This window comes from Macrotis lagotis, chromosome 4 (assembly GCF_037893015.1).
Source record: "Macrotis lagotis isolate mMagLag1 chromosome 4, bilby.v1.9.chrom.fasta, whole genome shotgun sequence".
Taxonomy (NCBI): domain Eukaryota; kingdom Metazoa; phylum Chordata; class Mammalia; order Peramelemorphia; family Peramelidae; genus Macrotis; species Macrotis lagotis.
The window spans coordinates 125,332,059-125,344,668 of NC_133661.1; the positions used below are offsets into that span (position 1 = coordinate 125,332,059).

At 37.4% G+C, this 12,610-nt stretch overlaps 1 protein-coding gene across 2 annotated transcripts in view; it reads right to left on the reverse strand.

Moving 5' to 3' along the window:
- Positions 1-4,880, reverse strand: part of TICRR (TOPBP1 interacting checkpoint and replication regulator) — a 46,609-nt gene extending 41,729 nt beyond the window's left edge. Inside the window, exon 1 of one of the 2 annotated variants that reach the window (XM_074234103.1) lies at positions 3,723-4,879. In XM_074234103.1, the coding sequence (XP_074090204.1) occupies positions 3,723-4,382 (660 nt within the window). In that variant the 5' untranslated portion in view covers positions 4,383-4,879. Of the gene's footprint in view, positions 1-3,722 lie in introns of both variants that reach the window. The other variant, XM_074234104.1, reaches the window with a different exon arrangement.
- Between the last annotated feature and the right edge of the window lie 7,730 nt (positions 4,881-12,610).

The window sequence follows — 12,610 nt, forward strand, 5'->3', positions numbered from 1 at the left end:
AGCTATGTGCATAAATTTATGGTCTTCTTATTACATTAAGACCACCACTGAGTCAATCTACTGTTAGGTTTCTTCTAAAACACCTAGGATCCTCCTGTGACAATAAATCAGAAGTCTATTCCTACTCTTCTGTCCAAGGTTTCAATTCCTTGAAAATGGATTTCAGTTACAAAATAATTGGGTGTCTTTGTAGTAGACATTACAAACTGGCTCTTGTTAGAATTCAGGGGCACATTATAGCTTTCACTGGCCTCCTTTAGAGAGTTGATTTGTTAAACTGTTAACAATTTGCGATATGTTCGAAATGTTACAAAATTCTAACCAAATTGAAATCCAAATCCTTGTGTTACATAGGAATTTTAACTTTAAATTCCAGGCTCAAGTTTACTTCTCAAATATTGGCTAGGTATCTAAATAGTAATTCAGAATACTTACTTAGCCAGTTGATACTGCATGACTTGTCTCTTATTTTAATGCTTAGAAAAATAATATTGGTATGTGATTAGTATCCCAGTTGACTAAAACTTTAAAATTATTTAAGCAAGTATATTGAAACAGGCTAGTTTCTGGAAATAAACAAATACTATTATTCAGAGCAGTGTAGAATATAGCAGAAAGAGGCTACCTGAATTTTAATCCACCTATGCCACTAATTCACTTTATGACCTTGAGTAGATTACTTCTCTAGGCACTGGTTTTGTTATCTGTCAAAGAAGAGTACTGGATTAGGAGATTCTTTCCAACTCTAATATTCTGTGATCAGTGACATTTATTTTCAAAAGTAATTGTTCTATAAACAGAGAATTTTTGCTTTACATTTCTAGTAATTAAGAATTCTTGTCATTGTCATTCTTGTCAAGAATTCTTGGACACTGTAGCATATAATTTATACTTTGGGTTTATAGGGAAATATAATAGAATGCAAAATTTGAAAAGGATCATTGGAGTTATAGGTTGGCTTTTACCAACAGCTAATGATGACATTTTATGGCAATGTTTTTTCAGTTAACAGTATTACCTTCAAAGTCTTGTCTATTAGCCACGTATATAAAAAATTAATAATTCAATTACTAATATAGGTTATGATACCTATAAAATTCTAGTATTTTTAAAAATTTAGACTTTTTTTCATCACTACTTTATTCACTGAAAATAAACCATTTTGAAGGGAAATGCGCCAATAGATAGCTCTATGATTGTTTATTGTGTCCAATTTAAAATTGGATGAAAAGTTTTAAATATAAAGACTAGGTTTAACAACAGAACAAAAATAATTAAATTATTTTAGGAGTACCATAAATGTGAATACTTCAATGTTTCTTTTATGTTAAAATCTGTAATACCAAGAGAAATGAGCATTTTTAGTTTATCCTAGTGGGGGGAATCTTGTAAGCCAGTTTAGTTAGGATCTGGACAACACAAGGGAAAAAGAATCTGTAAATCCTAAGTCTGCCCCTACTATTTAAGAAATTGTGCTATAGTAAGGTTAGGATATGATTCAAAACTGATGAGCCTTTCAGACAAAGGAGTTTTCTGAGACTTTAAAAATATTAATGTATTTGCTTTCAATGTAGGTATTGTTTTTAAGAAACAGGGTTTATTTTTGTCTTCACATCATCTGTCAATTTAAATTTTCATTGTCCTGACAGTATTTATTTATATCATGAATATGTACTTTTCAATAGAAAACCCTTCTAGAAGTTGTTTTTGCTAAGTTTGTAAGTCATCTTAAGAATCTCCAAAATGTAGCATATTTAATAATAAATATAGGACCAAATGAAGCACCTTTTATAATTATGGTCCTGTATGTCTTGCTTACCAAATACCTGACTTTTTTTGGAGTTTGTTACTATAATTCACAATTATGGATGAATGAGATATCAGGAATTTTTTAAATAGGTATTTCTCGATTGTTTTTTTTTAATTCTGTATCTATAACGTATTCCTCAAATCTATTTTAAGATACAGGAAATTGTGCTGTGCAGGTAATTGATAACCAATATATGTTTGAGTAAAGTGCAATACTATTACTCATCATTGAGAATTCTGAAACTTAAAAAATATGAGTATAAACCAGATTACTATTATAATTCTTTGTCTTAATATACTGCATTTTTTTGTTCTTTACAATTTGGATGTTTTGTTATGTTGTCATGTTTTATTTGCTTATAAATCTTTGGTTTGGGGAACAATATATAATTTGGTATATTTAAATTTTTATGGACAAAATTCAAAAATTGTATAATTAGTCTTTTATGTCATGTTTTTGATTGATGAATATTTAAAATTTTTTCAATATCTAATTATTACCTATTGCTTAATGACTTTTATTGGAATGTAGACATAGTTTTATTACTGATATTAATTGTGACCCTGTTCAACAATATCTATGAATGTGAATTAAATTTCTCTTCTTTTAGTATCAACAAAAAAGAAGCTTAAAAGATTCCAATTGCCTCATTTTACAGATTACAAAATTGCAAAGTTAAATAATTTGTTCAACATCATATAGATATTAAGTGGCAAAAGTAGGATCCAAATAAGATTCATATACAATGACTAAAAGAAACAAAATCTAATACATGCAAAAGACAAAAAAAGCTATGAAAATTTGAGATGAAGGAGTCCATTCAAAGGAGAAAAGTTCAAGGAGAAATGAAAGGAATATTGGGAAGAAGTGTAGAGCTGGGAGTCCATCAGATGTCAAGATTTGAGCTCAGTAAACATTTTTTTGGCATCTATGGAAGAACACAATTATATAAATGGTGATCTTTCCAATTTTAAAATCAACTCAAGTTTGATTAAGCACTTGTCATGTATAAAGCAGAGACAAGCTACCCCAGGAGTTAGAAAGACCACAGAGTTTAAAATCTGATTATCTGGCCACTGGACCCAGATTGTTCGGGAGGAGAAAGTGAAGCTGGTGACTTAGCACAGCCCCCCTCACTCAAATCCAATTCATGGGCTTGTCATGGTATCAACTCCCTGATGTCAAGATCTTCAAGAAGGACCAAACATTTTAAAGATTAAGTGTGCTAGTAGAAGGAATACATCCATGATAACAAATTTGAGGAAAGTCTGTTGTGACAGAAAACTGTCCTTGACTGAAGATATGGGTAAAGGGAAGTCAAAATGCAAAGAGAAATACTAAATAGGTGATATCAAATAAAAGTTATTTCACAGAAGAAACCGACTCCAAAGAAAGTGACATTACTAGCCCAAGGCCAGACAACACTTTAGTGGTAAAGCAAGAGTTTAAGAAGAAACATAACATACTGTAAATGTGAAAAGAAAAAAGAACTTCTACTGATACTTAATAAGTCCAAAAAACTATAGTGTGTTTCTGCTTTATAAACGAGCCAAATGAATACTTTCTAATAATACTTAATAAGTCTAAAAAACTATAGTGTATGTTTCTGCTTTATAAACAAGCCAAATGAATGCTTTCTAATAATACTTAGTAAGTCCAAAAAACTATAGTGTGTGTTTCTGCTTTATAAACGAGTCAAATGAATACTTTCTGTCCACCTAAGGAATTAAGAGGTAGATTGGAGTCAGAGGACTTGGGCTCCAAAACTAACTCTGTAATGCTGAGGCAAGCCACTTTATCTCTTTGGGTCTATCTGCTTAATTCTAGAAAACGAGACAGTCGACTTAACTGTTTACAATTTACAAACTGGCTTTAAGGAACTTCACAAAAGCTCCAAGTCTAACAAACCTACCTTAGCCGGCTCAGTAGTATCCACCCAATAAAGAGAAATCTTTCTGTCCATCAGAATTTCCTGGACCCTCCTGGGCAGCAGCTTTTCCATGACCCCTTGGGTGGTGGGCAGCAGGTGCTGCGAGTGGGCATCACTCCTGGCCATAAACTGCAGCAGCTCCCTCTGGGAATGAGGGCACGGGGAGAAGAGGAAGACGGCGTTCTTCACGCCCCTGAGGTCAGCATCGGCGCCCCCGGGCTCATCGGGGGACCCCAGCAACCGTCGCCTGCTGCTCCTAAGGAAGGGCTTGGCGGGCGACGAGATCTCGGGCAGGTCCCACTGGTAATCCAGCAGGGTTTCCGTCAGCACGTTCTGGATGTGGGTGGCCCTGGTGGCTGGGCCCGGCAGGTGGGGGCGCTGGGCCCGGTCCCCGAACCTGGCCTCCAGTTCTTCCTCGAAGTCTTCCCAGCTGCCGGGCCCCAACTCACGGAAATCGGAAACCCGCGTGGGCCGGCTCCGGGCCCCCTGGGAGTCGAAGAACTGGAAACCCCAGCGGACTCGGCCCAGGCCGAACCGGCAGCTCAGGTAGTTGAGGAGCCGCAGGGCCACCCGCTGGACGTGCGTCTTCCTGGCGGCCCCGGCGGTGTCCAGCAGCAGCAGCACGTTGTGACAGCGAGTCATGCCGCCGGGGAGGGGCCCGCGCGCCCGCGGGACCCCCGGGGCGGGCTCCCCTCCGAGGCCGAGCCCCGGGGAACTCGAGCTTTACGTCTCTGGTCACAGCGCGCGGATCCCGGGGCGCCGCCGGCCCCGCCAACAGCGCCCCGTAAGCCTCCTCGGTGGCTCCGGGCCTCCGGCGGGCCTTTCTTCTCTCTTCCCCCCGGCTACGGGTCACCCTCGCCACCAGGCCAGCGCCATTCTCCGCTCCCCTCAATCAAATGCCTCCCGCGCTCCCTGCGAGGCGCTCCCATTGGCTGAGAAAGGTCTTAGCTCCCGCTCGGCCCCGAGCCAGACTCTATTCCTATTGGCTCCTTCCTTGAGTAGATCAAATAAGCAACGCCCCATCCTGACGGCGACCGGAAAAGCTTGAGGAGGAACTCCAGTTCTGATTGGGCAGCTCCCATTTACTTCACTCCGGAAGAAGCTGTGTGCTCACTGGTCAAAATTCTGAGTTTAAAATTTAAAGACTTGTGGGAGGGGATAGGGGCGGAGTTTTGAGGACGTGACTGCTTGCGCGCTTGCGCATTGTGCGCGCGCGCGTGCGTAATACCTTGTGGGCGGGGAGAGAGTGAGGGTGTTTCTTCTGTAGGAAGAATGAGGTCGGAGGCAAATTGTAACTAAAACTATGTTACTGTATGACGTTAAGGGAAAAAAGAGTGACGCAACCAGGACGTTGTTAAGTTCCCTACATGACCGGTCTTAGGAGAAGAGAGGAGGACATGCTTCTTTCTCTTATCATCGGAGAGTGGGGTCTGGGGTTGTGGAATATTTCAAACGTCACCGCAGAGCGTGCTGTCTGTTGGGTTTTTTTAGGGGTTTTTTTGCAAGGCAATGGGGTTAAGTGGCTTGCCCAAGGCCGCACAGCTAGGTAATTAGTAAGTGTCTGAGGCCGGATTTGAACCCTGGTACTCCTGACTCCAGGGCCGGTGCTCTGTCCACTGCGCCACCTAGCTGCCCCTTGTCGGTTGGTTTTATTTAACTTTGTTACTATGGCAGGATGACTGCAGAGAGGGGGATGTTTAGAGAATTACTGTGATGTCATTATTTTCTGTTCTAGATAAACCTATTTAAATGCATGCTAGATCCCACCTTAAACCCCTTGAGAACAAGTATTGTCATAGTGGCCAACCTATTGTAAGAGTTTTAATAAATGATTGTCGACTGAGTGATGTAAAAACTGTACATCAGGAGTGGTTGTCAACAGAGTGCCAGGGTTTGGGGGAAAAAAAGGCATGAACAATTCCTAACTACAAGGAGCTTATATTTTAAGAGGAATGATCACATGAAACTAGATACCTAATAGACTTTATATCTATCTATCTATCTATCTATCTATCTATCTACATACCTTATATTATATATACACCTAATATATATTAGGTATGTATATATAAAAGGATTATATATATATATATATATCTAATAGATAATATATATATATATATATATATATATATATATAATAGATAATATATATATAAAATAGATTTGAACCCAGTTACTCCTGACTCCAGGGCCGGTGCTTTATCCACTGTGCCACCTAGTCACCCCCAAACTATTATTTTTAAAGTATTTCTAGAAGAAAGCCTCTTGTATTCCAACCAGGTGGCTCACTCTCCTAACTTTTGATAAGACTACTTTTACTGACTACTAGAAGGATAGACTTCTTTTCATCAGAAAAAACTTACATGCCAAAGAAGCTCATAAGCTTCTTGTTTGATGATAAAGACTATTTTTACTGACTAGGATAGTAGAAGACCTTCAATATTCAGAACATTATTTCATTTAGATAGATATAGAAAGTCATTAAAAGTTTTTTTAAGGTTCTCACCATCTGGATGGTGAGGTCATATTTTATGAAAACTTTTCATTCTTTTGTTTGTTACTGGGGTAAATTTTCAGGAGTGGAATGTAACTCTGAAGACTAACCAATGAGTCGACAGAAAGAGAGAGAGGATGGGTGGACAAGGGGATTATGTTAGGCCATAAAATCTTGCTTGACTGTCAATTCGGGGCAGCTCCTTGATCTTCACTACCTTTGTGGGACTTGGAGTTGCCCTTCTCTTGAGAAAAGCCAAAATAACCTTTTTTTTCCCTTTTTGCTCAGAGGAGTCTCTCAATATTTTTTTAAAGTGGATTTTTTTCCCACACAAAGTGATCAACTATCCTAGGGGGTAAGGAGATGGGGAAGTGATAAGCATATTGTTCCCTGGAGTTGAAAGTGATTTAATTTTTGGATACTTTTTTTTTTGGATGCAGTGATATATAATATTTCAATGAAATATATTCCAAGCCTTTAAATTGGATGACATTTCTTTTATTTATTTATTTCATCCATATGCAGATGTGTATTTTTAAGTTACAAAGTTTCCTTCCACTCCCCCTTCCCACCCCCCCTCCCCTTAGCTGTGAACAGTCAGGTTAGCATTATATATTCATGTTTTTATAAACATGTTTACAGATTAGTCTATTTGGGTATGAGAATTAGGATTAAGGGATACATAAGAGATCATTTTTATAAAGTGTTCATCAGATTCTGAAGGGTTTTTGTTTTGTTTTTCTTCCTCTGGGTAGAGATAACATTGTCCATAGCTGTTCTAACATGATTGTCCTAACTCTCGGAACTGCTGAGAGGATTTGCTTCCATCAAGATTGACCATTTTATGATGTTGTTATTAATATGTATATTGTTCTCTTGGTTCTGCTCTCTTCTTTCAGCATTAGATTCTATTAGATCCTAGACAAACATTTCATGCTTCTTCAAGTCCAATCATTTATGATTTCTTATAGAACAATAATATTCCATAGTATTCATGTACCATAACTTGTTTAGCCATTCTTCAGTTGATGGGCATTTATTTCTTCCATAAAACTTCAACCAAAGGTATTATCTAGAGAAATTATTTTAATATTAAAATTAATCTATTTCACTAATCTAATAATTAAACTATTTTGTTCAAAAGAAACAATGATATCATTCAAAAGAAATTATTGTGAAACATAACAAACTACTCTTATTATATTTATTTTATTTTCCCCAATTACATATATAAAAAAGTTTTAACATTCATTTTTTAAACTTTAAGTTCTGAATTCTCTCCCTTCTTCCCACCCCACTCCTCCTCTTGAGAAAGCAAGTTATTTGATATAGGTTAAAAATGTGTATTCATACAATAGTTATATTGTAGAAATAAACATAGTCCCTTCCCTGCCCCCCCCCCCCAAAAGAGAAAACTCAAGAAAAATAGAGTTTAAAAAGTATGCTTCAATCTGAGTGGAATATTCCCTCTTAAGAGTTAATATTCCTAGTGAAGTGTTCTCAGGGATAAAAACTATTAAAACAAAGACAGACTATTACTCTTAGACTATTCTTTGAAGAAAGAGGGAGAGAGACCTTGCATTCCAAGCTAGGTACCCATTCGATTCTGTTAGGGGGAGAAATAGTGGACTATTTCCAGAGGGAACTTGCATTTTTAGTTAGTCATCTATGTGATGATAAAACTATCAACTGGGAGAATGGTAGACTGTTCCCATGAGAAAAACCTTGCATTCCAAAGAAGCTCATTAGACTCCGCTTGTTTGATGATAGGTAGACTGTTCTTAGACCTTTCATTCCAAGACAAGTTACATTACTTCAGTAAGGTAGTAATAATCCTGAAGGTTATTCTCACCTTCTGGATGGTGAGGTAATATTTATGAAAACCTTTCATTCTTTTCTTTATTGCTGGGGTAGATTTTCACATATAGAATGTAACTCTGAAGACTAACCAATGAGGCTACAGAGAGGGACGATAGGAAGGAGGAGGGGAATGCATTAGGCCATATAATCTTGCTTGGCTGTCAATTCGGGACAGCTCCTTGATCTTCCCTATCTTTGTGAGACTTGGAGTGTGCACTTTTCTTGAGAAAAACCAAAATAAACGTGTTGTTTTTTTTTGCTCAGAGGAGTCTCTCATTTTTTTTTTAAGTGGATTTTTATTCCATACAAATCTTTACTCAGACACCATCAGCTCTGTCTTTGGGGATGGATAGTAGTCTTCATCATAAGTTGTGTGTTATCCTTATTGTGGCTCCATGATATTTGAATTGTTTCTTTCTGACTAAGTGGGATAAAGTCTAAGATTTCTTCAGTATAATATCATAGATTGGAAAATAGTTAACTATGTGCCCCCTCTTCCCCTGACAAACAACTTCTGGGATATTGGTGAAGAATCAGCTGACCCCACCTTATCTGTTGAAGTCCGGATGTCCATTCAATTCCTGGGGCTGAAGGGATATTCTGGTTTCGGTTTGAATTATATGCTCTTTTCCTTAGATTAATTTAGGCACCTAGATTGTGAAGACCACATTCCTCATTAATGAGGGTGAGTCAGTGGTGGGGGTGGGGGGTGGGGATCAAGTTAGGATAAATGTGATTCTTGGGTCTTTTGCTTTTGCCTCATTCTCTCTCTACATGACTAGGGCCCATTCCTTGAGAAACAAATGAAACTTTCTCTTCATACCTTGAGAGATCTCTGAAATTTATTTGAGTGGCATTTGTCCCACACATGACTGCTTACAATATTTTCTCCTTGACCTGGGAACTCTGAAATTTGGCTATAATATTCCTGTCAGTTTTCATTTTAGGATCTCTTTCAGGATGTGATCAGTAGAGTCTTTCCATTTCTATTTTACCCTTTTCTTCTAGAATATCAAGGCAGTTTTCCTTGATAATTTCTTGGAAAATGATGTCTACAGGGGTGGCTAGGTGGAGCAGTGAATAGAGCACCAGCCCTGGAGTCCAGAGAACCTGAGTTCAAATCTGGCCTCAGACACTTAATAATTAACTAGCTGTGTGGCCTTGGGTAAGCCACTTAACCCCATTTGCCTTGCAAAAACCAAAAAAAAATGATGTCTAGGCTTTTTTTTTATATTATGGCTTTCAAGTAGTACAATAATTTTTAAATTATCTATCCTGGATCTATTTTCTAATTAGTTGTTTTTCCAAGGAGATATTTCACATTTTCTTCTAGTCTTTCATTCTTTTGGTTTTGTTTTATTGTTTCTTGATTTCTCATAAAGTTATCAGCTTCCCTTTGTGCAATTCTATATTTTAAGGAATTATTTTCTTCAGTGAGCTTTTGTATCACCTTTTCCATTTGGCCAATTCTGCTTTTTAAAGAATTCTCCTCATTGATTTTTTTGGGGGGGACCTCTTTTTCCAGTTGCCCAGTTTGATTTTTAAGATGTTATTTTTTCAGTATTTTTTTGTGTTTCCTTTACTAATGTCAGCTCAGTTTTCATGATTTTCCCATATCTCTCTCATTTTTCTCTGCCTCCCTTATTTGATTTTCAAAATTCTTTTTGAGCTCTTCCATGACCAGAGATCAATTCACATTTTTCTTGGAGACTTTGGATGTAGAAGTTTCGACTTTGTTATCTTCTTTGGAGTGTATATTTTTGTCTTCCTTATGGCTATAGAAACTGTCTATGGTCAGATTTTTTCTTCTTCTTTTGTTTCCCCCAGTCTATGACTTGATTTTAACTATTTGTTAAGGTGGGTCTGTGCTTCTAGGATGGAGTACTTATGCACCATCCCAAGGTTTTTAGTTTTTTTGCAGCTGTTTTCAAAGATTTTCTAGGGATCAGCAAATTTTAAATTCTTCCAAAGTCTTATGATCTAAGGAGGGCTTTATATCACTCTCTTGGCCTGTGCTCTACCTTGTGCTCTGGTCTGTGAGTGACCATAAGCATCTTTTTCTGCCCTGACATTGTGAGGAGGGTCCCTGCTCCATTGCAGCAGTAAGCTCTGTTATGCTTCTGCTCCTTTTCCTGGGAGTGGAATCCAGGACTGGGACCCAAGATTGCAACTCAAATCTGAGTATGGAGAAAGCGCAGAGTTTTACCTCAGAAAGAGCAAAGAGATCTCTCTAATCTCATTCTGATTCCCTTAGACTCCCTCATGACTCCTTTCCCTTTACTGTGTTCCACTCTCACTCCTGTGCGACACCCACTTTCACTGCTGACTTTTCAAGATGTCCTTGGCAAACCCAGAGCTAAGAGGTCTGGAAACTGCCCCTGCTGCCCACCCCATTCTCTGATCTTGAATTGCTGGGGTCAGTTCATTCCAGCACTTCTCTTTAACCCTGGGCAGCAGACCCTTCATTTGGATTTTTTAAGTTGTCTTGGGCTGAAAAATTGATTCAATCAGTCTTTTTTGTGGTTTCTGCTACTCTAGAATTTGTTTAGAGTCATTATTTAAAAGTATTTGGAGTGGTTTGGGGAGAGCTCAGCAAGCCTTTACTCTACTATCTTGGCTCTGCCTCTTATCATTATATTTATCTAACTTCCAAATGTGTTACTCTAAACAAGCATTAAAATAATTACAAAAGTCAACAAATATCTTTTAATTCTTGAAACATGGGATTAAATAAATCATCTCAATCAGCCTCCAAAACTTTTCCCTAGTTCTTCTAGTCAGAAATTTGTTTTCTTTCTCCAACACATTCTTAAAAGTACTGTCTTTTGCATTATAGTTCTTAGACACTTAGTGAGGTTTAAAAATTTTTTTTTAATCTAAAGATTACAAAAATAAGGAGACAACATCAGAGTCATATGCTTAAAGTCAGGAAATCAGAATAGTTTACTTCTATTGGAAATAAATTATAGAGTGGAACAACAGAAAATGTTTAATTCTCTTGGAGAATCTAGCACTCAAGTTACATATGTACAAAAGGTGAAGAAGGCCTCAAAGGACTTCAATGTTTTTTTGTATCTGAAACATCTTCCTTCCCACGGACCCTATGATGGTTGTCAGACATTCAGAAACATAAAATAAAGGATGGGGTAAGATATTTCTGTGACTCTTATAATTTCCCAATATTTGATTCCATCTTCTTTTTTCTCTATGACTTTCCATATACCTTTTGGGCTTCTTTTCCAATGAAAGGTTTTCCATATAATAAGTAGTATAACAATGTCATAAGGAATTTGTCAAGTTTCTTATTTCTCACAAATCTTGTAATGGAATAGATATAGTGCATGTCAGTATCTTGCAATAAAAACAAGACAATATATAGAGCATCCTCCAGATGTCATTCTTTGATTGTTTATCAGTTCCTTTGATTGACTTCTTATATGTTAGAAAATATTTTCTCAGTCAACCTTTCTGAGGTTGTATCATCATTTTCAACAAAGTAAATTGTTTCCAATTTCAATTCAATAGAAAGTTTCCATTATAAATCTATTCCTTCTTTACAGGGTTCTGCTTAATGAATGGTATTATAACCATAATTTCTTATTTAGGTTGATATATTTTAGTTGTGTTTTTAGATGATTATGAGGAATAGCAAAAAGGTTAGTTCCACTATATCAAAGAGGGCAAGAAGCAAGAGTATTTTCTAAGACTAGAAAGGTAGATTGGGATCAGGTTGCGAAGGACTTTAAATGCCAAACAGATATTTATATTTCAGTAAAGTCAATAAACATTTTTTTAAACACTCATTAAATGCCAGGAACCCTGCTAACTGCTAGGCATCCAAAGAAAGGCAAAAGATAATTCATGTTCTCCTGAAACTCATCCTCTAATTGGGAGAGAACATGCAGACAATTACATATAAACAACTTATATACAAGAGAAACTGGAGATAATCACAGGGGAAACATACTAAGATTAAGGAGGACTGGAAAAGGTTTGTTGTAGAAGGGATTTTAATGGAGACCTAAAAGAAGCCAGGAGAGTTAAGAGGAAGAAATGAAGAAGAAAAGAATTCTCAGCAAGGGGGACAGCTAGGGAAAATGCATGGAATAGAAAAGTGTGCAAAGAGGTCATTGTCACTGGTTTGCAAAGTTCATGGAGGAGAGTACGGTACGAGAAGTTTGGAAAGGTTGGAGTTTTGAATGCCAAACAGAGGATTTTATATTTGATCCCAGAGGTAACAGGGAGCTCTTGCAGTGACATGGGCAAATCTGAACAATAGGAAGATCAGTTTGATAGCTTCCTGGAAGATGAACTGGAGAGGGAAGAGACTCGAAGATAAAGAGACCAACCAGACCAACCAGCAGTCTAGTGATCTAATACAGGAATGAGATAATTAGGGTCTGCACCATATTGCTGTATCAGAGGAGAGAAGAGGTAAAATATCTGAGACATGTTATGAGTGTTAGAAACATAGGGACTTGACTACTGATTGAATATGGGGAGTGAGAGTCAG